The sequence below is a fragment of the Nansenia antarctica genome, assembly GCF_963989245.1.
Source record: "Nansenia antarctica genome assembly, chromosome: 7".
Classification (NCBI taxonomy): domain Eukaryota; kingdom Metazoa; phylum Chordata; class Actinopteri; order Argentiniformes; family Microstomatidae; genus Nansenia; species Nansenia antarctica.
This window is the reverse complement of record NC_137677.1, coordinates 36462457-36487521: the sequence shown is the minus strand read 5'-3', so window position 1 is coordinate 36487521 and position 25065 is coordinate 36462457. Positions and strand designations below refer to the sequence as shown.

Below are 25065 nucleotides of genomic sequence, written 5' to 3'. Positions count from 1 at the left end.
TATACAACGAAATGCAGTTTAGCATCTAACCAGAAGTGCAAATAGTGATATAAGAACATGCTATTTAAAAAATGAAGAAAACACGGTATAAAAACATGACAGATAGAAAAAGGCATGTAGGCCCTACAGTAGTTTAGAGGTACATAATAATAATAATAATAATAATAATAGTAATATATTAATGAACTTCATTTATATACATTGTACATAATATACAGATCCATTTTTAATATAGATTTTTAAGATAAGAGCCCGTTTGTTTTCCTCTTTCAATTATGTTAGTGTCTGTTATTATTTAGCATATCTTCTTCCATTACACAAATCCTAGATATTTGCAATAGAAGTTAGCAAAAATCTTTATGGAAAAGAAAGAGAGCAGATCCTCCATATAAAACCATTACAACCTCTTATCTGAAGAGACAGAAATAAAACCATTCCAACCCCTGATGCTTATCTGAAGAGCCAGCAGAGACACACCTCCCGTGTTGTGAAACCTCGGGGCGGGGTTAGCGCTACAGCAGTATGGAAGCATATAGTAGACTAAATTCAAATGCTAATGCAATATGAGATTGCAATTGCATGTTCCACTTTTGCATGCATTCTTTCAGACAATATTCAAATTCAAATGCAATTCTAATGATTTGCATTTTTATTTTCATGTACCTGATGTGCACATTCACTGTCAATATTAAAATGATAATGCAAAGCCATTTGACATTTAATTTGCAAAGTCATGCGCTGCTTTGTAGCTGACAAAATTCAAAAGTTCATTCTAATGTGCAAATGACTATGCAATCCCAAAATAGCATATTCATTTGCCACTTTTGCCTGCGTTATTTGAGTCAATATTCAAATTGTAATGCAATAATGTGATCAGCAATTGCATTTACATGTTCTAGGAAACGCATCCGCTTTACAGTGGACAAAATTCAAACTCTCTATGCAATTCTCATGTTCTACCGGCCTGTCAGTCGTTCTCTGGGGGCGGGACAATGTTTAGCAATTGCATTTACATGTTCTAGGAAACACATCCGCTTTACAGCTGACAAAATTCAAACTCTCTATGCAATTCTAACGCATCCGGGTACTTTGCTCTCCCGTCATGTCCACGCCCCTTTTTGGGTGATAGCAGTGTAGAAGTTTGACTGGCGGTCAATGGACATTTCTGGTCTTTGCTACTTTAATCAGATAAAATAAGAAAACCGTAGTGCTTTTTAGATATTAGGATCCCAAATCCGATTGCCAGTTAGGCAAACTATTATATAGTGTCGTTGCCGATCAATGATCGACGTCGTTATATAGAGAAAATTAATTAAATAGGGGTTGATTCATCAGAGCAGTCATACGTCATCTCCCTGTCATCAGGGATTTGTCAATCTTTGATTTGATTTGCCGTGTAAATCCCCAGATGAGAGTGTTACATTAGTTTTCTTAAGATAGGATAATGAATAAATCTGTTCAATGGGCATTTGCCTACTGTTAATCAGTGCCTACTGTTAATCAGTAGCCTGTATGGTGTATATGAAGATGTTATAGCTAGCTAGCTACGATTTATCATGAAAATAATGAACAGCAAGCTAGATCCAAAACTAGGGCCGGTGGAGGAGGGCAAGTGTCACATTGGACAGACTACCAAAACAGAAAAATAAAGTATCTTAACGACAGCAAAAGTGATGGATGTCAGAAATAGCCTACATTACCTGGAGATTCAATAAGGTACTTTTATATGACAGGATATGGGTTAGGGTTATATGACACCTGTATGAATGAATGAATGAATGAATGGACTTTATGGACTTTATTGTCATTGCTACAGTACAGGTACCAAACAACGACATTTAGGAGGGGTGGCTCCCCTGGTGTTAGGAAAGAAAAAAAAAAAACACTTTTAGAAAAAGAATAAATATCACAAGAAGGTAAGGAGCTGGTTTACATAAATAAAGGCTATGTAGCGAGATAGATAGATAGAGCCAAAAGTAAAAAGTCGCTGAGAGACGCAACCAGGGTCTGGCTGGTAATTGTATGATGCGCCAAACAATCCGCTGAGATGAAAAGTACGTTTTAGAGCATTTATTGAATAGAACAATCAAACTTGGCGACATACAAAAATACAAAAGCGATCAAAACCAGAAAAATAACAAACAATGCGTATAGAATATAGAATAGAATAGACTTTATTGTCCTTGTACAGTTGCCTATACAATGAAATTGTAGTGGTTCTTCTGAAGGTGCAAAAACAGAAAAACATATTCACATATTCACAAACATATACACATAACATATCACAAATATTACACACTAGACAAATTCAAAAGCGAAAATGCTATAAAACAAGCTAAGAGACAATTAGGTCCGTGGTGTCAAGTGCAAATAAAGACAACAATATTAAGAAAATAAAAACAACTATAAAAGCAAGCTAAAAGACATGAGGTCAGTGGTTCATCTGCGTCATATGCGTATAATGCGGTCAACAAAAATACATCGCTCCCCTCTCTCTCCACTACCGCCATGCAAGGTGCGCAGGTGCTTAAATTACCTTTGCAATATCACCCCCCATAACCATATGACTTCTCAATACGGTGATCAAGGCAATAAACAAACAATCAAAGTAGGATTACAGACTTTCAGTCTGCCTCCATCCATGTGGATGAACCACCCAAAGGCCTGAGGTGTTGTCGGAGGCATGAATATGATTTAGGGGGTATTTAGTATAACAGGCTAATGGGTTTATTGTGAGTTTACTTGTTTGTTTATTGCCTTGATCACCGTATTGAGAAGTCATATGGCTTTGCATTATAATTTTAATATTGACAGCGAATGTGCACATCGGGTACATGAAAATGAAAATGCAAATCATTAGAATTGCATTTGAATTTGAATATTGTCTGAAAGAATGCATGCAAAAGTGGAACATGCAATTGCAATCTCATATTGCATTAGCATTTGAATTAGGTCAGCTATATGCTTCCATACAGAGACACACCTCCCGTGTTGTGACACCTCGGGGCGGGGTTAGCGCTACAGCAGAGACACAGACACGGAAGGTCGTCTGCTTCCAGCTGAATGAGTTCGACAAACGTTTCCTAGTTTCGGGTTTTTCCACGAGAAGAAAGTCAATTGTCGTTCATTTATATATTTTAACATGTCCAGCTCCAGGGACTTTGAGACGCTGAGGATGACGGGCTCTGGCCGGGCTGTGGCGGTGCTGACCAGCGGCGGAGACGCGCAAGGTAATCATCATTATTATAGTCATTATTATAAGGTACGCGACCAGACACCCGCACACTCAGAGATTGTTTATCTCGCTAGTACAAGTTGTCTCCGACCATTTAACATCCAACATAGCCTATGTCCTACAGATGTGCAACTGCTTGCTTACATATTATTATTATTATTATTATTATTATTATTATTATTATTATTATTATTTAATTATTTTATGTAAACCAGCTCTTTCCCCTTTTTTATTTTACCCTTGGCTCTCTTGTTTTTAGTCTTTTTCCAAGCACCAGGGGAGCCCCCCCTACTACATTTCGTTGTATGGTACCTGTACTGTATTAATGACAATAAAGACCATTCATTCATATTAGTCAACGGCATTTCATAATGCCTTGATCATAATGATCATAATGTCATGCTTGATCATAATTCATAATGTCATGCTTGCACGGTTTGTTGACGTGTTGGAGAGTTGAGCCAGCGGTCACCGGGCCAGGGGGCGCAGGCCTGCCTACGTGTTGCCTGTCACTGTCAGTGACACAATAGCAGCTTTGTTTCTACGCTCCTAAGTGTGTGCTGTTGCCTTAGTGCATTGCACGTTATAAATGTGCTTTTTCTTTATTTAAAGATAGAGCATTTCAGTCATGAGTGAAAACCACGCTACATACGATAGACATACAGTCATGTTGTAATATGTCGTCATGGGTGTGTGACGTACGTGTGTGTACGTGTGTGTACGTGTGTGTACACATGTGTTGATGAAGGACCGTCAAGGTTACAGCCTACAGAACGGATGTGACACTCCTAGTTCACTTGAATGAACTCATCCAGGATGGACTTGTGATCTACAAGTCCATCCTGGATGAGTTCATTCAAGTGTAACTTTGGTTATGAAAGTTGAACATTAGGGTTGGGGTATGGGCCGGCTGTACTGTCCATAACATGACCTCTGACCTCTGACCTCACCAGGGATGAACGCAGCTGTGCGCGCTGTGACGCGGATGGGCATCTATGTCGGAGCCAAGATGTATCTCATCTACGAGGTACTTTCCTCACACCGTTTCTGCTCTTCCATGTGTTGAAACTTATTATTATTATTCTACTGTATCCTTACTGTAGTATAGTAGCCGTCAGCCAGTAATATGACTATATAATATGTTATATTACTGTACTGAATATACCTCCACCCCCTTCCTGTCCAGTGACACTCTCCATAGACATTGCACTTTACACTCTACACTTTACTCCCTTTGTATAATATAATGTATAGTGAAGTGAAGTGAAACTTTATTTATATAGCGCCTTTCGTACACGGATGCAACCCAAAGCGCTTATATTATAATGCATATGCTATAATAATTCTGTATGTCCTATTTTTATTATATATACAGTTTCATTATTGTTACTGTTTATGTTGCATCTATTATCCTTGTATAGATGTTGTTGTTGATGATGATTGATGCTGTAGAGCTGCTCTGTCTCAGGTGCTGTGTTACAGTGTGTACGTGTATTCAGTGTGTACGTGTATACAGTGCAAGTAAGTAAGTCATGTTTATTTATAAAGCACATTTTACAATGACAAAAACAGCCACCCAAAGGGCTTAACAGAAAACACCAGTAAAAGAGAAACAACAGATACAAATACACTAAAAACAAGGTGCAATACAAAATAAAGAGTACAAAAAGTGCAGTGTCGGGAGGCAGGCTCACTTCAGCTCAAAGGCCAGGGAGAAAAGGGGTGTTTTAGCTAATCTTTTAAAAGCCTCGACGCTCTGGGCGGATCTGACGTGGAGGGGGAGGCTATTCCAGAGCCTAGGGGCTGCTTTAGAGAAGGCTCTATCCCTTCTCGTTTTGAGTCTGGTCCTAGGTATTCACACTGAATACACGTACACACTGAATACACGTACTACACACTGAATACACGTACACACTGAATACACGTACTACACACTGAATACACGTACACACTGAATAGGGTGTGGCAGGGTTAGGGGAGATGGTTAGGGGTAGGGGAGGTTGTATGCGTGGGAGAACAGATAGGTTTTGAGGTGGGATTTAAAAGTGGAGAGTGAGGGTGAGTCTCTTGAGCGGGTGAGGGAGAGAGTTCCAGAGGCGGGGTGCAGCTCGTGAAAAGGCACGGTCTCCGAAGCCTTTGAGTTTGGAGGGGGGGACAGTGAGGGGAACTGTAGCAGTGGTGTTCCATGAGCAGCTTTGGTTGAAGGTCCAGAGGTGTTGTGTTTCCTCAGGGCTACCAGGGGCTGGTGGACGGCGGAGACAACATCAAGCAGGCCAACTGGCACAGTGTGACCAACATCATCCAGCAGGTAAACACGCCACTGAGAGAACATTCCTGCCCAAACAAACCCAGCGCGTCCCATTAATTACCTAGACCAGCGTTTCTCAACCGGGGTGCCGCGGCACACTGGGGCGCCGCCTGGCGTCTTCAGGGGTGCCGTCAAATTATTCTATATTCTGTCTCGCGCGCCCCTTTCCCATGTCACAATGTCAATACCGGGTTCAGCGTAAGGTCAGTGTAAGGTCAGTGTGTCAAAGACATTTCGAGAGCAATGAACAAGCAAACAAGCAGAATCATGGAACATGACGAACTGACAACAAATCATCCATCACAAGCTAGCAAGGATGCTGAATATTTTGTTCGGATGAAAAGTCAACATAGCTGTCCAGAACAGGTAATGATGAATTGCGCCAAAGTGTCTGATAAAGCATTGGAGGCTAGTTACCTCGTAGCCGAAATTGTTGCTAAGGCGAAGAAGCCACACACTATAGCCGAGTCCGTAATATTGCCAGCATGCACAGCAATAGTTAATCACATGCTAGGCCCACAAGCTGCAAAAGAAATAGCAAAGGTCCCGCTGTCTGACTGTACAATTGGAAGGCAAATCAATGACATCTAAAAGGGTCCTGCTATGTTCCCCGCTCCCGAAAAAAGGTCCGATCGGGCAGGGCAGTCTCGCTCGCCGGCAGCGTGTGGAGGTGGTTGTTCTACGTATATGGATATATATATATGTATATGTTCTATAATATCTATATGGATGATCGATGACATTATTCTCTCGTCCGACTTGGGAAGCTAAGCAGGGTTGGAAAGTTCGGGAAATAACGCACGGTTTCGTTTTCATGCAATGAATTTAATACATCCAGACAAGGTCATGCGCGCAGCGGGAGAGAGAGACGCATTTTCTGGCTTAATAACTCTGCATCCCCGGTGTTTACGTTGAATAGACTGGATAGGTGTTTCCAATCAAATGTGGGAATATGAAAATGAATGTGTTCCATAAATTCCCACTTTTGTTCGGTCACTGTGTCATGTTTATACAGCACGGTTACGTGCCTGATGCCTTTGATGCACACTTGCCGCTTTCACTCTCTCCTCTCTCTCTCTTTCTCTCTCTCTCTCTCTCTCTCTCTCTCTCTCTCTCTCTCTCTCTCTCTCTCTCTCTCTCTCTCTCTCTCTCTCTCTCAATAATAATAATAATAATACAACTTTTATTTGTATCGATAGCCACTGAGTGTGTGTGTGTGTGTGTGTGTGTGTGTGTGTGTGTGTGTGTGTGTGTGTGTGTGTGTGTGTGTGCGCGCGTGTGTGTGTGTGTGTGGCTGTCTGGGCGATGCAGTGTCGTTTTTGAATAGCTATATTTTAGACTGGGGTGCCTTGAGATTTTATCGACTTTTGAAGGGTGCCGTGACTGATAAAAGGTTGAGAAACGCTGACCTAGACTGTTGCTGTGGGAAATACTGGTAAATGGTAAATGGACTGACTTATATAGCGCCTTTATCCTCATTCACCCATTCACACACACATTCACACACCAATGGCGGCAAGCTACCATGCAAGGCGCCGGCCGGCCCACTCACTGGGAGCAATTTGGGGTTCAGTATCTTGCCCAAGGACACTTCGTCTTCGACTTGTGGCCAGCCGGGACTCAAACCCCAACCTTGCGGTCATTAGACGGCGGTTCTACCTCCTGCGCCACAGCCGCCCCCGAAACCGAAGCAGTGTTTGTGACATACTTGGTCCGCAAGTCAGCGTCCGATTTAATGTTCAGACTTTTCTTTCGAAAAAATGTAAACACATTTCAGCATTGTTGTAATAATCAATGACACGCCCTCTAATCGACTAACACAGCTTGTTCTGTGAGCCTGCTAACAATGTAAAGTAGTGTTGCAGTTAACTAGGCAGCAGTGGACATTACTCACCCACGGGTCCATTGCGTTGCAGTATTTTGTCTTGACTAGCGAGTTTGTGTTGTGATTTTCAACAACGTTGAAACGTAGTGTTTCAAAATAAAGGTCTGAACATTTTGATTGCTTTCCGACATGCGGACCAAATTACTGAAATCTGTCATTTAATCATCAATCACACACACACTCACACACACACACACACACACACACACACACACACACACACACACACACTCACACACACACACACACTCACACACACACACACACACTCACACACACACACACACACACACACACACACACCGAGGCGTATCTCTGGGGGTTATGTTCCCCAGTCAGACTCTTTGTTCTCCTCCCCATGTCAAAGTTCAAACCCTCTCTGATCACCTAACACATTGCATCTCTCTCTCTTTTGCGTCTTTTCGGTGTCGATTGAAGTTCACAGATGTGTCTTTTCCCTCATCCCTCTCTCCATCTCTTCTCTCCATCTCTTCTCTCCATCTCTTCTCTCCATCTCTTCTCTCCTGGTCTGTATAGTTCTGGTTGTCAGCTGGTAAGGCGCCTTGCTGCATGTGTTGTGTTACTGACCCCATCCGCGTCTCACCAGTAGATACTAAGTAGAGAGTCATAGTTGGTGTTATACTCTACAGTAGATACTCTGCAAGTCGTCTCCATGTTACTGTTTTTGTACGGCTGAATGTTGTGTGTGTCTCAGAAATGTTCTGGTGTGACCTGTTAGGAAGGGCCTGCGGAAATTGAGGATTTGTAACAGGATGTAACTGTTTATGTGATTTGAATTTCAATGGTACATTTTTTGTTTTTTAAACAATCCATTGCTACTCACAGCTCACCAAACCTTGAACAAGGCCATGATGTAAATTCCTGGATACACGGTGCACAGGTTTTTCGCCCTTGCTTGCTTGCTATGTGGCAATGGTCCTCGGACCTCTCCTCAGGGGCCCCCGGCCACCTTGCGTGCTTGGTCTGTTCTGCCACTGGGGCACCTGGTTCGGCTAGCCTGGTGCGGGGCTATTATGGTCTGTGCGTGGTTGTCTGGGCCGGGTGTGCTGGTGGTGGGGCGGGTCTGGTGTGTGGGGTGGCTGGGATCCCCCGGGGGGGGGGGTTTGGGTGCCGCTGCTGTGCGCTGGTAGGCAAACTGGTAGTAGTCGCTCTATGAATAAAGTTATTATTATTATTATTATTATGAGTAGAGGGCTGCAAGGGAGTTTTCCTGGATGCACAGTGTACAGGTGTTTTACCTTTGCCTGCTTGCGTGCTCTGTCATCATGTGAAGCCCATTGAATCACATCTTGTGTGAAATGAGCTACAAATAAAACTAGATTTGATTTGATTAGACGTGTGAGCTTGCTTGGATTTCAAGTTTTAGGTCTCTGTGTGAGTATCTACATAGCTGTCATCTATAGCTAGTTTATGTCTTGTTGTGGTTGTTTTTTTATTTAGTGTGATATTAACCAAATACTCGTACCTTTTGAAAAAGCATCGGTTTTCACTTCCCAGTCCTGCAAAAAAGTGTTTGCGGGTGCGTGGTTCAGTGTCTGCTTCTTCCTCTTCTCTGTCATCAGCTCGTTAGGAGTGACTGGTGCTGTGGTACTAACCCCTCTGATGCTGTGGTACTAACCCCTCGTCACCTTTGGTATCACTCTCCATGTCGCTGGGGCTCTCTAGGGGACTCTGGGAGAAAGGCATGGGGAAAAAAAGATCCGATGCTATGACCTCCCCTCTACTCCTAGTCATCAGCCTGAACTATCCGATGTCCAATACAAGAACGATAGATTTAAAAAATGGCTGCATGTCATTTGATACAGCCCAACCTGTTTCAGAAATAAACCAGTTCAGCGTTGCTTCTGACCTTGGCAGGGTTCCCACGGGTCCTTGAAATCCTTGAAAGTTTGTGAATTTGAGAAAAAGAAATCAAGGTCTTAAAAGTTTTAGAAAATAGACATGGGTCATTGAAAGTGCTTGAATTCCCCCCTCTCTCTCTCTCTCTAATTTTTAAAAATATATATTCAAAAATGTTTTACTTAGCTCGTCAACTAGTTCTGTCTCAAACTATGCCGTGTTGGGTCCTTGAATTTGAGGGAATTGAGTCCTTGAAAGTCCTTGAAAGGTGCTTGAATGTGATGTTTCAGAAGGTGTGGGAACCCTGCGAGACCGGCGTCTCTGGTCTCTTACTGGGCGTTGAGGTGTCTGTCTGTCTCCCCCCCCCCGCGCAGGGCGGGACCGTGATCGGCAGCGCCCGCTGCAAGGCCTTCACCACCCGCGAGGGCCGCCTGGCCGCCGCCTTCAACCTAGTGAAGCGCGGCATCACCAACCTGTGTGTGTGCGGCGGCGACGGCAGCCTGACCGGAGCCAACATCTTCCGTGGCGAGTGGCAGGGCCTGCTGGCCGAGCTGGTGAAGAAAGGTGAGGCGGCTCGCTCTTTTTAAAAAATATATTTTTATTGGGTATGTTTAAAAGAAAAATAACTAAAATAAACATATACCGGTACCCTTTTTTATTTTTTTTCAAACCAACCTTTCTTTCAACATACTAATACATGTAAAGACATACAAACAAGTGCACTGTGCAGTGAGCGGGCCGGCGCCTTGCATGGTGGCTTGCTGCCATTGGTGTGTGAATGTGTGTGTGAATGGGTGAATGAGAGGCCGTTGTAATAATAATAATACATTAGACTTATATAGCGCTTTTCTAGACACTCAAAGACGCTTTACAAACTGAAAAGATTGAGTAGTAATAATAAAAAGAAACAAAAAAGAAAAGAAAAGAAAGAAAGTATAGGGGCCTAATTAAGGTAGTGCTGGGGACACATGGGAAGGGGAGGGGGAGAGGGTTAACTGGTAAAGGGGAGGGGGAGGGGGAGAGGGTTAACTGGTGAAGGGGAGGGGGAGAGGGTTAACTGGTGAAGGGGAGGGGGGAGAGGGTTAACTGGTGAAGGCGAGCTTGAAGAGGTGGGTTTTGAGGGCCTGACGTTTTTTTGCCTGGTTTTCATGAGCAAAGAATTGTAAAGCGGTTTGGATAAAGGCGCTATATAAGTGCAGTCCATTTACCATGTTGTTGTGTTTATGTGACGGTCAGCGAGGAGACTAACAGTTAGTTTGTTGTGTTTATGTGACGGTCAGCGAGGAGACTAACAGTTATGGCGCTTTTCCACTACGATGCAGACCTGGTGCCGACCTGGTGCTGACCTAGGTCTGCCCGCTTCGGTTCCCTTTTCCATTCGTCGGTCCGGGTCGCTTCAGTCCTAGGTCCCAGGTACCACATCCGAGCAGGGTCCCAGGGTCCCAGGTCCCAGGTCCCACACCGTTGATTGGTCAATGGACAATCGTCATCCCATGTCCCATCCCATATTATTTCTTCACAACCGCCATCTTGAAAATACCACATTCACTAGGAAAATGTCACTACATTTTCTGTAATAGCTTATTAATAAAGATTCGGAAAATTATGCTGACCATCGTATTATCTTAGTTTAATGTCATTTCAATGAATCATATAACTTTTATTTACAACAAGCACAACACAAAAATCGCTATTATGCACCGTGTTTGTCCGTGAATAACACCGGCTGTGGAGGTGGTAAAAAAAACACAATACTCCTTTGCTAACTTCACCATCTGTCTACGGTCATTTTGAGCCCTTAACCACCGCGCTGACACCCCGAGAAGTTATGCTTTTAACCGTAAACTCGATGAACCGGGAGTTCGCCAGCAGCTGTCCAGCCATTTTCACCATTCACTCATGAGTCAAATGCCGGTTTTAACAGGGAATTCGCTCCGCGCTGTGTCCACGGTGATAGGAGTGGATGATCGACTCCATTCAAAAACTTTTGAATTCCCTGGCTTCTCCTCTTTCCGGACACGTTTGAATTGTTATCCTAACCCCCGGTAAACCGAAGTTATTAACCCGCAAACGGCACCGTGTTTGTCTGTGAATAACACCGGCTGTGTCATGAGTCAAATTCCGGTAGATTCGCGTCTTGTCTGCGTTTCCCGATGATGATACTACAGTTCATAAAGCAGACAAGTGAAGGCAGTGGTTTTAAGGGTTCAAAAAACATGACTTTATTATGTGTACATAGCTTCCTCTCTCTCTTTCTCTTTCTCTCCCAAAAAATCACTGCTGTGTACACCCGGAAGCTTTTTGCCAGGCTGCGTGTGACGCGTAACTCCGCCTACTATCGACGACTCCTCCTACTAGTCCGGTTCGGTTTGTGTAATGGAAACAGAACAGATCAAAAGTGACCCGACCTGACCCGACCCGACCCGACCTGACCCGACCCGGGCCGGTCAATGGAAAAGCGGCTTTAGTTTGTTGTGTTTATGTGCAGGCAGGATCACAGACACCCTGGCCCTGCAGCACGGCCACCTGAACATCGTAGGGCTGGTGGGGTCCATCGACAACGACTTCTGCGGCACCGACATGACCATCGGAGCGGACTCCGCCCTCCACCGCATCATAGAGATCGTTGACGCCATCACCACCACGGCCCAGAGGTCAGCCTCCCTCACACCTTCTGACATACCAGTGCGTAGATAACAAGGCAGTGAAACATTGTTTCTTCTTCGGCCCTCTTTAGGCTGTACACTCCAAAAGTTTGGATTGGCAATTAGCAAACAACAAACACTGTGAGGTGAAAGTAGAGATTCTCAGCTTTTATTTGTGTACATATTGGTTTGGTAAACACTTTTTATGCATAGCCACGCTTCTTCGATTGTTTGGAACAACAAAACAACAAACAACAAAAAAGAAGAAATAAAAAAAGTGCTGAACTGTCCCGATACTTATGCAAGGCACTAGATATGGACAGCCATCATGGCGAGTGATTTCCTGTAACAGGAAGTGCACTTTTCTGAAGATTTGCCAGTGGAATGCACACCAGCCAAACCCTCAAACAAACTGCCGTTGTTATCGTCACTCTCCCATTCACGCTCGTCCATTCCTGAGGGGGTCTTGTCCAGACGTGTTCCCTGTCAGTGCGATGTGCTGGATGTGCTGGATGTGTACTAGTGGATGAGACTGCCTAACTACACATGCTACTTCCTCAATAGCATGTTTGTGAATCATAAAACAAACATTTCTTTGATGAGTCAGAAATTAACTTTGTTTCTATAACCTGGCGTAAAAACTTGAAATACCTCCCGTGGCTCTTGAATAAACAGTGTTTCTCTCTCCTGCAGCCACCAGCGCACGTTCGTCCTGGAGGTGATGGGACGCCATTGTGGGTGAGTGATGTCATAGTGATGTCATATATTACAATCATGTTTTTGTCATTCGTATTTTTTGGAGTGTGGTACACTGCTATTTCTTGTTTTTTCTTGGTTAGAAATAGTGGAGAAAGACAGGCAAGTAAGGAGGAGAGAGTATGTTAGCTAGGAAAGGCCTGCAATCCACCCCATGCTGACATTGGCATATATGTGCACGGTAGGCTGTGGTGCTAGACCACTGGACCACCCCAGGCCATGGTGCTAGACCACTGGACCACCCCAGGCCATGGTACTGGTGTTATACAGTACCACTGGACCACCCCAGACCACATTGATATCCACTCCTAATCTAACACATTGGTACTGCCCCTCTGTTGAGCGGGTCATGACCCTGGTGTGTGCTGGGTGTTGAGCGGGTCATGACCCTGGTGTGTGCTGGGTGTTGAGCGGGTCATGACCCTGGTGTGTGCTGGGTGTTAAGTGGTCGTGACCCTGGTGTGTGCTGGGTGTTGAGTGGTTGTGACCCTGGTGTGTGCTGGGTGTTGAGCGGGTCGTGACCCTGGTGTGTGCTGGGTGTTGAGCGGGTTGTGACCCTGGTGTGTGCTGGGTGTTGAGCGGGTCATGACCCTGGTGTGTGCTGGGTGTTGAGCGGGTCATGACCCTGGTGTGTGTTGGGTGTTAAGTGGTCGTGACCCTGGTGTGTGCTGGGTGTTAAGTGGTCGTGACCCTGGTGTGTGCTGGGTGTTAAGTGGTCGTGACCCTGGTGTGTGCTGGGTGTTGAGTGGTTGTGACCCTGGTGTGTGCTGGGTGTTGAGCGGGTCGTGACCCTGGTGTGTGCTGGGTGTTGAGCGGGTTGTGACCCTGGTGTGTGCTGGGTGTTGAGCGGGTCATGACCCTGGTGTGTGCTGGGTGTTGAGCGGGTCGTGACCCTGGTGTGTGCTGGGTGTTAAGTGGTCGTGACCCTGGTGTGTGCTGGGTGTTAAGTGGTCGTGACCCTGGTGTGTGCTGGGTGTTAAGTGGTCGTGACCCTGGTGTGTGCTGGGTGTTAAGTGGTCGTGACCCTGGTGTGTGCTGGGTGTTGAGCGGGTCGTGACCCTGGTGTGTGCTGGGTGTGTGCAGGTACTTGGCGTTGGTGTGTGCAGGGTGTTGAGCGGTTCGTGACCCTGGTGTGTGCTGGGTGTTAAGTGGTCGTGACCCTGGTGTGTGCTGGGTGTGTACAGGTACTTGGCGTTGGTGTGTGCTGGGTGTTGAGCGGGTCGTGACCCTGGTGTGTGCTGGGTGTTAAGTGGTCGTGACCCTGGTGTGTGCTGGGTGTTAAGTGGTCGTGACCCTGGTGTGTGTTGGGTGTTAAGTGGTCGTGACCCTACAGTGTGCTGGGTGTTAAGCGGGTCGTGACCCTACAGTGTGTTGGGTGTTAAGTGGTCGTGACCCTACAGTGTGCTGGGTGTTAAGCGGGTCGTGACCCTAGAGTGTGCTGGGTGTTAAGCGGGTCGTGACCCTCCAGTGTGCTGGGTGTTAAGCGGGTCGTGACCCTACAGTGTGCTGGGTGTGTGCAGGTACTTGGCGTTGGTGTCTGCGCTGGCGTCCGGGGCCGACTGGCTCTTCATCCCCGAGGCGCCGCCGGAGGAGGGCTGGGAGGACCGCATGTGTGCCCGCCTGGAGATGGTGAGACTGGGGGGGGGGGGGGGGGGGGTCCAGGGGTCAGGGCCCGCCTGGAGATGGTGAGACTGGGGGGGGGGGGGGGTCCAGGGTTCAGGGCCCGCCTGGAGATGGTGAGACTGGGGTGGAGGGTGAGACTGGGACAGGGACAGGGGCTACCAGGGGTCGGGGGGGGGGGGGGGGGTGACAGGGACAGGGGTCCGGGGGTGAGACAGGGTCAGGGGTCGGGGGAGGGTGAGACTGGGACAGGGACTACCAGGGGTCAGGGATCGGGGGGTGGGTGAGACTGGGGGGGGGACAGGGGCTACCATGGGTCGGGGGGGGTGAGACTGGGGGGGGGACTATCAGGGGTCAGGGCCTGTGTGCCATTTCCAGAGCTCCTCAAAGCAGTGGTGTCTAACTACAGTCCTGTGTCTGTATTTTCAGTCGGCTCGGAATGGGTTAACCTGTGTCTGTTGTCTGAGTGAGTTAACCTGTTGTTGTCTGTTGTCTCAGAGTCGCAGCAAGGGTTGCAGGCTCAATGTGGTGATCATCGCTGAAGGCGCCATCAACAAAAATGGCGACCCGATCTCTTCAAACTACGTGAAGGATGTACGTTACGTTTCCGTTGCTGACCTCTGTACATAATAACTGCAATGTCCACAATTTTCTATTTTCTATTTTTATGTTAAGTGATATTTATTTACCTGTATACTACATATACAGTGTATATATATATATATATATATATATATATACACACACAGCTCTGTTTAATAATGTATATCTTCTAGTCGTACGTTGCCTCTTTTTGTTTGTTTTTTACCTTCACATTTGCTTTGGCAATGTAAACGTATGTTTCTCATGCCAATAAAGCCCCCCCCCCCATGTCTTCCTGCAGCTGGTGGTGGACAGGCTGGGGTACGACACCAGGGTGACGGTGCTGGGTCATGTCCAGAGGGGGGGCACCCCCTCCGCCTTCGACAGAGTGCTGGTGAGTCAGACAACAAGCTGGAGTCAGGCTACGTCTTACCTGTCCCTCCTAAAGACCTCCTCATCCCCTCTACCACCCTGTACAGACCTCCTCATCCCCTCTACCACCCTGTACAGATCTCCTCATCCCCTCTACCACCCTGTACAGACCTCCTCATCCCCTCTACCCCCCTCTACAGACCTCCTCATCCCCTCTACCACCCTGTACAGACCTCCTCATCCCCTCTACCACCCTGTACTGTCCCTCCTAAAGACCTCCTCATCCCCTCTACCCCCCTGTACAGACCTCCTCATCCCCTCTACCACCCTGTACTGTCCCTCCTAAAGACCTCCTCATCCCCACTACCCCCTGTACTGTCCCTCCTAAAGACCTCCTCATCCCCTCTACCCCCCTGTACTGTCCCTCCTAAAGACCTCCTCATCCCCACTACCCCCCTGTACTGTCCCTCCTAAAGACCTCCTCATCCCCTCTACCCCCCTGTACTGTCCCTCCTAAAGACCTCCTCATCCCCACTACCCCCCTGTACTGTCCCTCCTAAAGACCTCCTCATCCCCTCTACCACCCTGTACTGTCCCTCCTAAAGACCTCCTCATCCCCTCTACCCCCCTGTACAGTCCCTCCTAAAGACCTCCTCATCCCCTCTATCCCCCTGTACTGTCCCTCCTAAAGACCTCCTCATCCCCTCTACCCCCCTGTACTGTCCCTCCTAAAGACCTCCTCATCCCCACTACCCCCCTGTACTGTCCCTCCTAAAGACCTCCTCATCCCCTCTACCCCCCTGTACTGTCCCTCCTAAAGACCTCCTCATCCCCTCTACCACCCTGTACTGTCCCCCCTAAAGACCTCCTCATCCCTTCTACCCCCCTGTACTGTCCCTCCTAAAGAGCTCCCCATCCCCTCTACCCCCCTGTACAGACCTCCTCATCCCCTCTACAGACCTCCTCATTAGGGATGGACAGTTTCCAATTATTGAAACCGAAAAACCGTCAAAGACTAAAACCGCGGTTTTCCGGTTAACCGAAAAGGTAAAAAAAAAAAACGCCAATTTCAAATAATTGAGCCCTACTGCTACAATACACTCATGTCGAACACCATTAAAACACCGTAAGCACAGTCGCAACACATTTAGGCTACTTAGTTTCACAAATATAAGTGGAAAGGCAGACTTTTGTAAGCTACACCATACATGAAAACACATGAACACTTAACACACCAGCTCCGCTGATCCAGGGTGCACGCCTGCACGGAAGATCATCTCTTGGAACAGCGTCTTCATTGAATGAACTGCTTTCTCAATATCTTGGTTCTTAGACAAAGTTTCAGCTGCTGCTCAATGTATTTAAATATTTGAATACTGCTCAATAATCACTGAAATATTAGACTTAGAATTATGCAGTGAACATACTTAAAGCTTTTCATAAAAACCACATGCCGCGAGACTGACTCGTCCTGAACTGTCGTAAGTCAATCAACAAAGAATGCCCCATCAAAATAAAAGTGCCCATGGTAGAGCTGTCAAAATAGAGCTTTCAAAATAAATGTACTAATACAGATAGAGATAAATACAGAACTACCTTTGCGTCACTAAGTGACCGCGTATCTTCTGAGACATGCGTTCTGTCATCACTTTCAGTAGCGCCTTCACACACAGTGGCGCTGTGCACAAACACTCTTGATCCGTATAGCTCTTGTTTTATTATATTGTGGTTTAGTAAATACTGCACTTGGAGTTACATTCAATGCATGATTTGTGCTATAGAACATAAATAAAGTTTGATTGATTGATATCAAATCAAATCACATTTTATTTCTATAGCGCATTTCTCACAAAAGTGACCCAATGCGCTTTACAGAGAGCAGCGAAAATTATCTTATTAAATGTAAGCGAGTAATTGTATAAAACCTTTCCTATCTACCAATAACTGAAGGCAACTATCTTTCCCATAGAGTGATTCGTTACCCTTAAATATAATCCCAATTAGATATTAATCCTCAGTTATTCTTCACAACTGACCAAACCTCTCACTCATTGTGCCGCAGATTCAGACTGTATCATTTTTATTTTCACACACGACAAACATGTGACATGTTCCAGTTTTATTCTTATTCTATTTTATTCTTCTAAAAAAAATAAAAAAAATAATCCGGTTTCAGACGGTTTTGATAAAAAACCGTTTCTAATTTTAGAAACCCCGGTTTTCGGTTTAACCGAAAAACCGTCCATCCCTACTCCTCATACCCACTACCCTCCTGTACAGGCCTCCTCATCCCCTCTACCCCCCTGTACAGACCTCCTCATCCCCTCTACCCCCCTGTACAGACCTCCTCATCCCCACTACCCTCCTGTACAGACCTCCTCATCCCCACTACCCCCCTGTACAGACCTCCTCATCCCCTCTACCCCCCTGTACAGACCTCCTCATCCCCACTACCCCCCTGTACAGACCTCCTCATCCCCACTACCCCCCTGTACAGACCTCCTCATCCCCTCTACCCCCCTGTACAGACCTCCTCATCCCCACTACCCCCCTGTACAGACCTCCTCATCCCCTCTACCCCCCTGTACAGACCTCCTCATCCCCTCTACCTTAGGTACCGTTTGGGTTTTAGTCGATACCGGTGCCAAATCGATACTTTAAAAACGGTACCGGTACCGAAACGGTACTTAAATCGGTACTTTTGATTGGCGGGGTGGTCACTGACGCGATTTTCTGCGTGCACGCCATTAATGCCAAGCGGCGATGTTTTATATAGAAGGTGATCAAACATACAGCACTGAACAACATTCGTAGAATATAAACTTGTGACTGATTATCAGCTCATCAATACGAAGTAGGCCTACATGAGAGTACACGCACAAAACGGGCTAACGTTACTCATTAACTGTTTACACAAGTAAAATCACAGTGTGACAGTCAGATGGAGCATTTGGTAAACAATCAACAGCAAGGTAATGCATATTATCAGCTGAGAAAACCAACTTTTGCCTTTGATGACATCGACATGAGCCCTGTTTTCCCGTACCTCTGCCGTTCTGTTCGTGATGATTTTAGATTATTTTTGCCCCGCGCATATTGCCCTGTAATAAGAGCATGCGACCACAGCTCCCTTGTGTCTCTTATTGTCCAAATGTTCCCTGAATTTTAGCTGCATGTTTTTCCAGCATGTAAATCCGTTGTCTATAAAAATTCGACTCAAATTCTTTTCCCCTGCCATTGTTGTGTCGTTGGTAAATCCAAATTTCCTGCTAAATTCAGACCAATCACAAAACTGTTTCGCAAGCGCGTCGCCTCGCGCATGTTGAGAGCGATTCAGTCTCGATTACATGTACTGAGTGGAACTTTAACAGGCGATGTCACGTGCGGTTGACTGTTGCATGTAACGTCCATTTCGGACACCAGGGGGCGAGAGAGGAACCGAAACGAGGAACTGAAATCTCTGTTGCAATTCGGTTCGGTAGGTACCAAATGTAAAGTAACCGGTACCATACCGGTTTTCGGTACCCAACCCTACCTCTACCCCCCCTGTACTGTCCCTCCTAACGACCAGTGTGTGTGTGTCTGTGTCTGCGTCTGTGTCTGTGTGTGTGCCTGTGTGTGCCTGTGTGTGCCTGTGTGTGCGTGTCCGTGTCTGTGTGTGTCTGTGTCTGTGTCTGCGTCTGTGTCTGTGTGTGTGCCTGTGTGTGCCTGTGTGTGCGTGTGTATGTGTATGTGTGTGTGTGTGCGTGTGTATGTGTGTGTGTGTCTGCAGAGCAGCAAGGTGGGTGTGGAGGCGGTGGTGGCTCTGCTGGAGGCGACCCCAGACACCCCCGCCTGCGTCATCGGCCTGTCTGGGAACCAGGCCGTCCGCCTGCCCCTCATGGAGTGTGTGGAGATGGTGAGTCCCTCAGCAGTGTTATTAATAACTAAACTAGGTACAATTCAGCAGTGTTATTAATAACTAAACTAGGTACAATTCTTGTGGAAATTGTGAAGTGTGCTTGCCCCTCACAGCCAGTAGGGGGCAGGTCAGTGGCCTCTGGGCCACCCCCCTGAACCCCCCCGACGAAGACCGCGTTTCTCTAGCTCACCCAGGGGCCGCGTTGTGGGGTTCGTGTGTGTGTGTGTGTGTGTGTGTGTGTGTGTGTGTGTGTGTGTGTGTGCGTGTGTTCATAAGTCTGTTGTTAGAGGCCTTCAAATGGCTGGTCTACCCAAGAGAAGGGCCAAACAGTTAGCAAAATATTGCTCAGTATCCGCTGTTATTGGTAGCCGCTCAATATGGAGAAGGCGGTGCTTCCTGTACCCATAAGCTGGATACTGTCTGTTTTACAGTATTGATACTGTATCTGTCAACCCACTGGTATCATCTGGTGTGAATAACATCCTGTGTGTGGCAGAACTGGTTGTTGGCTCAGCATTACTGTAACAGATTGTTTCCATGATATCAAAATGCACTGTTAGTATTTATGTGAATTGTACATGTATGTGGACATAAATAAAGCATTTAAAATGTGTGTGTGTGAGTCACCCCCCTGCACCCCCCGGCTAAGACTGTGTCTCTAGCTCACCCAGGGGCCAAGGTTCGGGCCAAGTTTAAGATCCGAGGGTTTTGGTGCTCAGCAGTAGAGGACAATAATATAATAGCAAAACTATTACCTGTCCTGGGCACTGCTGTTAGACTAGCCAAAGCAAGACACCGGAGCACTCAGACAGTCTCCACGTTTATTGCAGAGGAAAAAGGTGATGGACGTTTCGACTTAGGAAACTATATGAGTGCTCCGGTGTCTTGCTTTGGGTAGTCTATAGCCAAAAGGTATTTTTTTATGAATGAATGATCTTTATTGTCATTGTACGGGTACAACGAAATTGAAATGCAAACCCTAGGTGCTAACAATCAAAACACCGTCCTAATATAATAAAACACAGTCCTAATATAATAAAAAACAAGAATGAGACATAAATAGACATAAATAGGGGGATATACCTAAAAGTAATCTGTAGGAATCTGAGTATGTCTATATCTATTATGTAAACGTATATACTTATATATATGTTACGGTACATGTAGGAATACGGTACATGTGGGAAAACTAGGGTTAGGGTTAAGTGCTAGGGTGACTTGGTACATGCTGGCATGTCTAACCCTAACCCTAACCTTAACCCTTGTCCTAACCCTAACCCTAACCGTAGCACCCTAGCACCTAACCCTAACCCTAGTTTTCCCACATGTACCGTATTCCCACATGTACCGTAACATATACACTATATGGCCTATTCACAGGGGGGTATATAGACAGGGGGGTGTTAGCATGTAACTATGTACTTTTATAAACATATAAACATATTAACTAGTAAACTTATCGCTTCATTGACAGCCCTGAGTGGGATTTTAGTTGATTTTAGATTTTTGGAAAATGAAAAAAAGGTTTTGGTTTTTAACCAGTTTTCTATCCCCTCGTCTGCAGACCAAGGAGGTGCAGAAGGCCATGAACGAGAAGAGGTTTGACGAGGCCATCAAACTGCGTGGAGGGTGAGGGCTATGATCACGGAAGTCTCTGACGTGTCACGTTTAAATGTGTCCCCCCCTTTACGGTGTGAACCTGACGTGCAGTAATGTTCCTCTCTGTAGGAGCTTCGAGAACAACTGGAACACATACAAGCTGTTGGCCTTCCAGAAGCAGGCCCAGAAGGTACTGCCCACTACAACACACTCTGTAGACACACCTTCACCCTGGACCCCTCACTACAACACACTCTGTAGACACACCTTCACCCTGGACCCCTCACTACAACACACTCTGTAGACACACCTTCACCCTGCCCAGTCCAAGGTACCACTCATGATTCACACTCCAGAGCTGGGCTGAGCTGTACTGAGCTGTAGTGAGCTGTACTGGGCTCGGCTGGTCTGGTCGGCTGGTCTGGTCTGTGTCTGATCTAGTCTGGACTGGTCTGGACTGGTCTGGTCTAGTCTGGACTGGTCTGGACTGGTCTGGTCTAGTCTGGACTGGACTGGACTGGTCTGGTCTGGTCTGGACTGGTCTCATCTGGTCTAGTCTAGTCTGGTCTGGACTGGTCTGGTCTGGACTGGTCTGGTCTGGACTGGTCTGATCTGGTCTGTCCTGTCCCTCAGAGTAACCACTCCCTGGCCATCCTGAACGTGGGCGCCCCTGCGGCGGGGATGAATGCGGCCGTGAGGTCGGCCGTCAGGGTGGCGCTGAGACACGGACACAAAGTCTACAAGGTCAATGACGGCTTCGAGGGCCTGGCCAACGGAGAGGTGAGTCAGTCTGCTTTATTTACCTCACAGAGAGCTGAGTCAGTCTGCTTTATTTACCTCATGGATAGGTGAGTCAGTCTACAGGGTTCACTTCCCACGGGTCCTTGAAATCCTTGAGAAAAAGAAATCAAGATCTTAAAAGTTTAGACATGGGACATTGAAAGTGCTTGAATTCCTCCCTCTCTCTCTCAAAAAAAAATGTCATATTCAAAAATGTTTTACTTAGCTCGTCAACTAGTAAATACGTCTCTGTATTGCTTAACTTTACACATATTTCACAATATATTGTTTTGCTGTGCTGTGGTAGAGAAGGCAAGAGACCATCTAGTGTTCACACATTCAAGTCTCTCTTTTTAATTGTTGCCTGTGAGCGGATAGTTCCTATTATATAAATTCTCATCTAGGTCTGTCTCAAACTATGCCGTGTTGGGTCCTTGAATTTGAGGGAATTGAGTCTTGAAAGTCCTTGAAAGGTGCTTGATGTTTCAGAAGGTGTGGGAACCCTGTTTACATTTCTTTTTACACTTGAACCATTCAGCAGACAGCCGCTTTTATCCAAAACGACTTACAATTAAGAGATTACAGGGACTACAGTCTCCCTGGAGTAACTCAGGGCTAAGCACCTCACTCAAGGCAAGGGCACACTAGTGGTGGTGTTCCTAGGTGGGATTTGAACCCATGACCGTTCTGATCACCAGTCCAACTCACCATCCCCTATCCCACCTCTACCCCTACACACGCTTAGATTTATGTCTCTAGACGCACGCCAAGAGAGGTTCCAGCCTGGTCCCAGATCTGTATGTGTGTCTCTTTTAGTCAACTCCTCTGACTGTCTGGATGTAGGGTTGTGTCAGGGGGCGTGTCAGGCAGGGTGATTGACAGGTGTTAGAGCAAATTATCAATAAAGGCAGCCTGTTTCGTTTCAAGATGTATAAGAAAAAGATATTTAATATTTTCCTCTATAGAAGGAGGAAGTTTACAGGTTCGTCAGACGCATCTGAAGATTCAAAGTCCCTCTCAAAGTCAAGATCATTCATTACATCTCAGTATTTATGCTCTCAGTTCCCCTCATAAACAAGTCCGCCCTTAGGTGAGGTCTAAACCAAGGGGTGTGGATCTGTACATTGAGGAAGATGATGGGGATGAAGGTTAGGGGGGAATCTGACCCTCCCTTCCTTACAGTATAACAAAAGTGAGGAGTGGTGACCATAGAGTGAACAATGCCGGGCAATCACTCTGGTGTGACTCAGCATTGTTCTGAGTTCCTAGGGTCAAAGACAGACAAAAGGGTAATTGCATATATTAAAATGTATGGCACAGGAGGCAGAGAAAACAGGTTTCATTGTGTGCTTACAACAGGAAATCAGTTTCTATATCTTGCTCTAGACATTCAATTTACTGTTGTGAAGTTTGAATCTTAAATGTGGAAAAATGTCTTATTGCATATAATAATTTTCTCTCACACAAGTCAGAGGCAGGGTGATTGACAGGTCAGGCAGAGTGATTGACAGGTCAGGCAGAGTGATTGACAGGTCAAAGGCAGGGTGATTGACAGGTCAGAGGCAGGGTGATTGACAGGTCAGAGGCAGGGTGATTGACAGGTCAGAGGCAGGGTGCTTGACAGGTCAGAGGCAGCAGGGTGATTGACAGGTCAGAGGCAGCAGGGTGATTGACAGGTCAGAGGCAGCAGGGTGATTGACAGGTCAGAGGCAGCAGGGTGATTGACAGGTCAGAGGCAGCAGGGTGATTGACAGGTCAGAGGCAGCAGGGTGATTGACAGGTCAGAGGCAGCAGGGTGATTGACAGGTCAGAGGCAGCAGGGTGATTGACAGGTCAGAGGCAGGGTGATTGACGGGTCAGAGGCAGGGTGATTGACAGGTCAGAGGCAGCAGGGTGATTGACAGGTCAGAGGCAGGGTGATTGACAGGTCAGAGGCAGGGTGATTGACAGGTCAGAGGCAGTAGGGTGATTGACAGGTCAGAGGCAGGGTGATTGACAGGTCAGAGGCAGCAGGGTGATTGACATGTGGTGTCTGTCTGCAGCTGACGGAGATGGAGTGGCACAGCGTGGCGGGCTGGACCGGCCAGGGAGGCTCTCTGCTGGGGACCAAACGGTGAGACAACCACAACCACAACCACAACCACAACCACAACCAGACGTTTAGTAGCCATTTAGTAGTTTGTTATGCCTGGTTTTAAAATAGAAAGATGTTCTCCTGTTATTTGTGTGAAAATGTGTGTAATATCTCGCTGCTGTGTGATGATGATGATGATGATGATGGTGATGAGATGATAATAATAATATATATATATGTTATGGTACATGTGGGAAAACGGTACATGTGGGAAAACTAGGGTTAGGGTTAGGTGCTAGGGTGCTACGGTTAAGGTTAGGGTTAGGGTTTTTTATTTTTTTATTTATTGGTTTTCAAAGGGTTATACATTTAAGAACAGGAGCAGGAGAACAGTATACCCCCTCTTTTTAAACAAACCCTCATTTGAATTAATTTAATTCATGTTAATTGTTTTATTGCCATGCAATCAACTTGTAGGTCAGTTGTTAGAATTTGGTATTTGATGCTCTAGTCTAGGCAACGTGATGAAATAATAATCATCATCATCATCGTCATCATCATGATGATGATGATCATTTCCTCTTCCTCAGAACCCTGCCCAGTACCTGCATGGAGAAGATCGTGGACACCCTGAACCAGTACAGCATCCAGGGTCTGCTGGTCGTTGGCGGTTTTGAGGTATCAGAGCCGTTACTGAACACTTCCAGATTTTAACGCACATTTAAAACGGTGTTCTCCTCAAGGCCCTGTTTGACTCATTTCCACCTAGAAACCAGACCCAAACTAACCTGCTTCTATAAACCAGACCCAAACTAACCTGCTTCTATAAACCAGACCCAAACTAACCTGCTTCTATAAACCAGACCCAAACTAACCTGCTTCTATAAACCAGACCCAAACTAACCTGCTTCTAGAAACCAGACCCAAACTAACCTGCTTCTATAAACCAGACCCAAACTAACCTGCTTCTAGAAACCAGACCCAAACTAACCTGCTTCTATAAACCAGACCCAAACTAACCTGCTTCTATAAACCAGACCCAAACTAACCTGCTTCTATAAACCAGACCCAAACTAACCTGCTTCTATAAACCAGACCCAAACTAACCTGCTTCTATAAACCAGACCCAAACTAACCTGCTTCTATAAACCAGACCCAAACTAACCTGCTTCTATAAACCAGACCCAAACTAACCTGCTTCTATAAACCAGACCCAAACTAACCTGCTTCTAACGTCAGAAACATGATGATCAGACTCAAAAGCAGGATGCCATTTGATAGGTAACACCTTGAGGCTTTGTGTGGATAGGGTTAGGGTTAGCTCAGGATATGATCATAGTTCAGAATAACATACACATGACAAGGAGATAAAGTCATCAATAATCAAATTAATAATAAAATAACATGTTTATAACAGTCCTCGTCATAGAGCCCTGAATGTTCATAAC

At 46.1% G+C, this 25065-nt stretch overlaps 1 protein-coding gene across 1 annotated transcript in view; it reads left to right on the top strand.

Annotated features, from left to right (window-relative positions):
* The first annotated feature begins 3124 nt into the window (after window positions 1–3124).
* pfkla (phosphofructokinase, liver a) overlaps window positions 3125–25065 on the top strand; it is a 28911-nt gene continuing 6970 nt past the window's right edge. The window contains exons 1-15 of the mRNA XM_080535418.1: window positions 3125–3230; window positions 4189–4262; window positions 5466–5543; window positions 9663–9852; window positions 11777–11942; window positions 12627–12671; window positions 14210–14318; window positions 14808–14903; window positions 15193–15285; window positions 19036–19161; window positions 20729–20793; window positions 20893–20953; window positions 21397–21543; window positions 23586–23656; window positions 24208–24295. Of these exons, the coding sequence (XP_080391544.1) occupies window positions 3143–3230; window positions 4189–4262; window positions 5466–5543; window positions 9663–9852; window positions 11777–11942; window positions 12627–12671; window positions 14210–14318; window positions 14808–14903; window positions 15193–15285; window positions 19036–19161; window positions 20729–20793; window positions 20893–20953; window positions 21397–21543; window positions 23586–23656; window positions 24208–24295 (1497 nt within the window). The 5' untranslated portion in view covers window positions 3125–3142. The remainder of the gene's footprint in view (window positions 3231–4188; window positions 4263–5465; window positions 5544–9662; window positions 9853–11776; window positions 11943–12626; window positions 12672–14209; window positions 14319–14807; window positions 14904–15192; window positions 15286–19035; window positions 19162–20728; window positions 20794–20892; window positions 20954–21396; window positions 21544–23585; window positions 23657–24207; window positions 24296–25065) is intronic.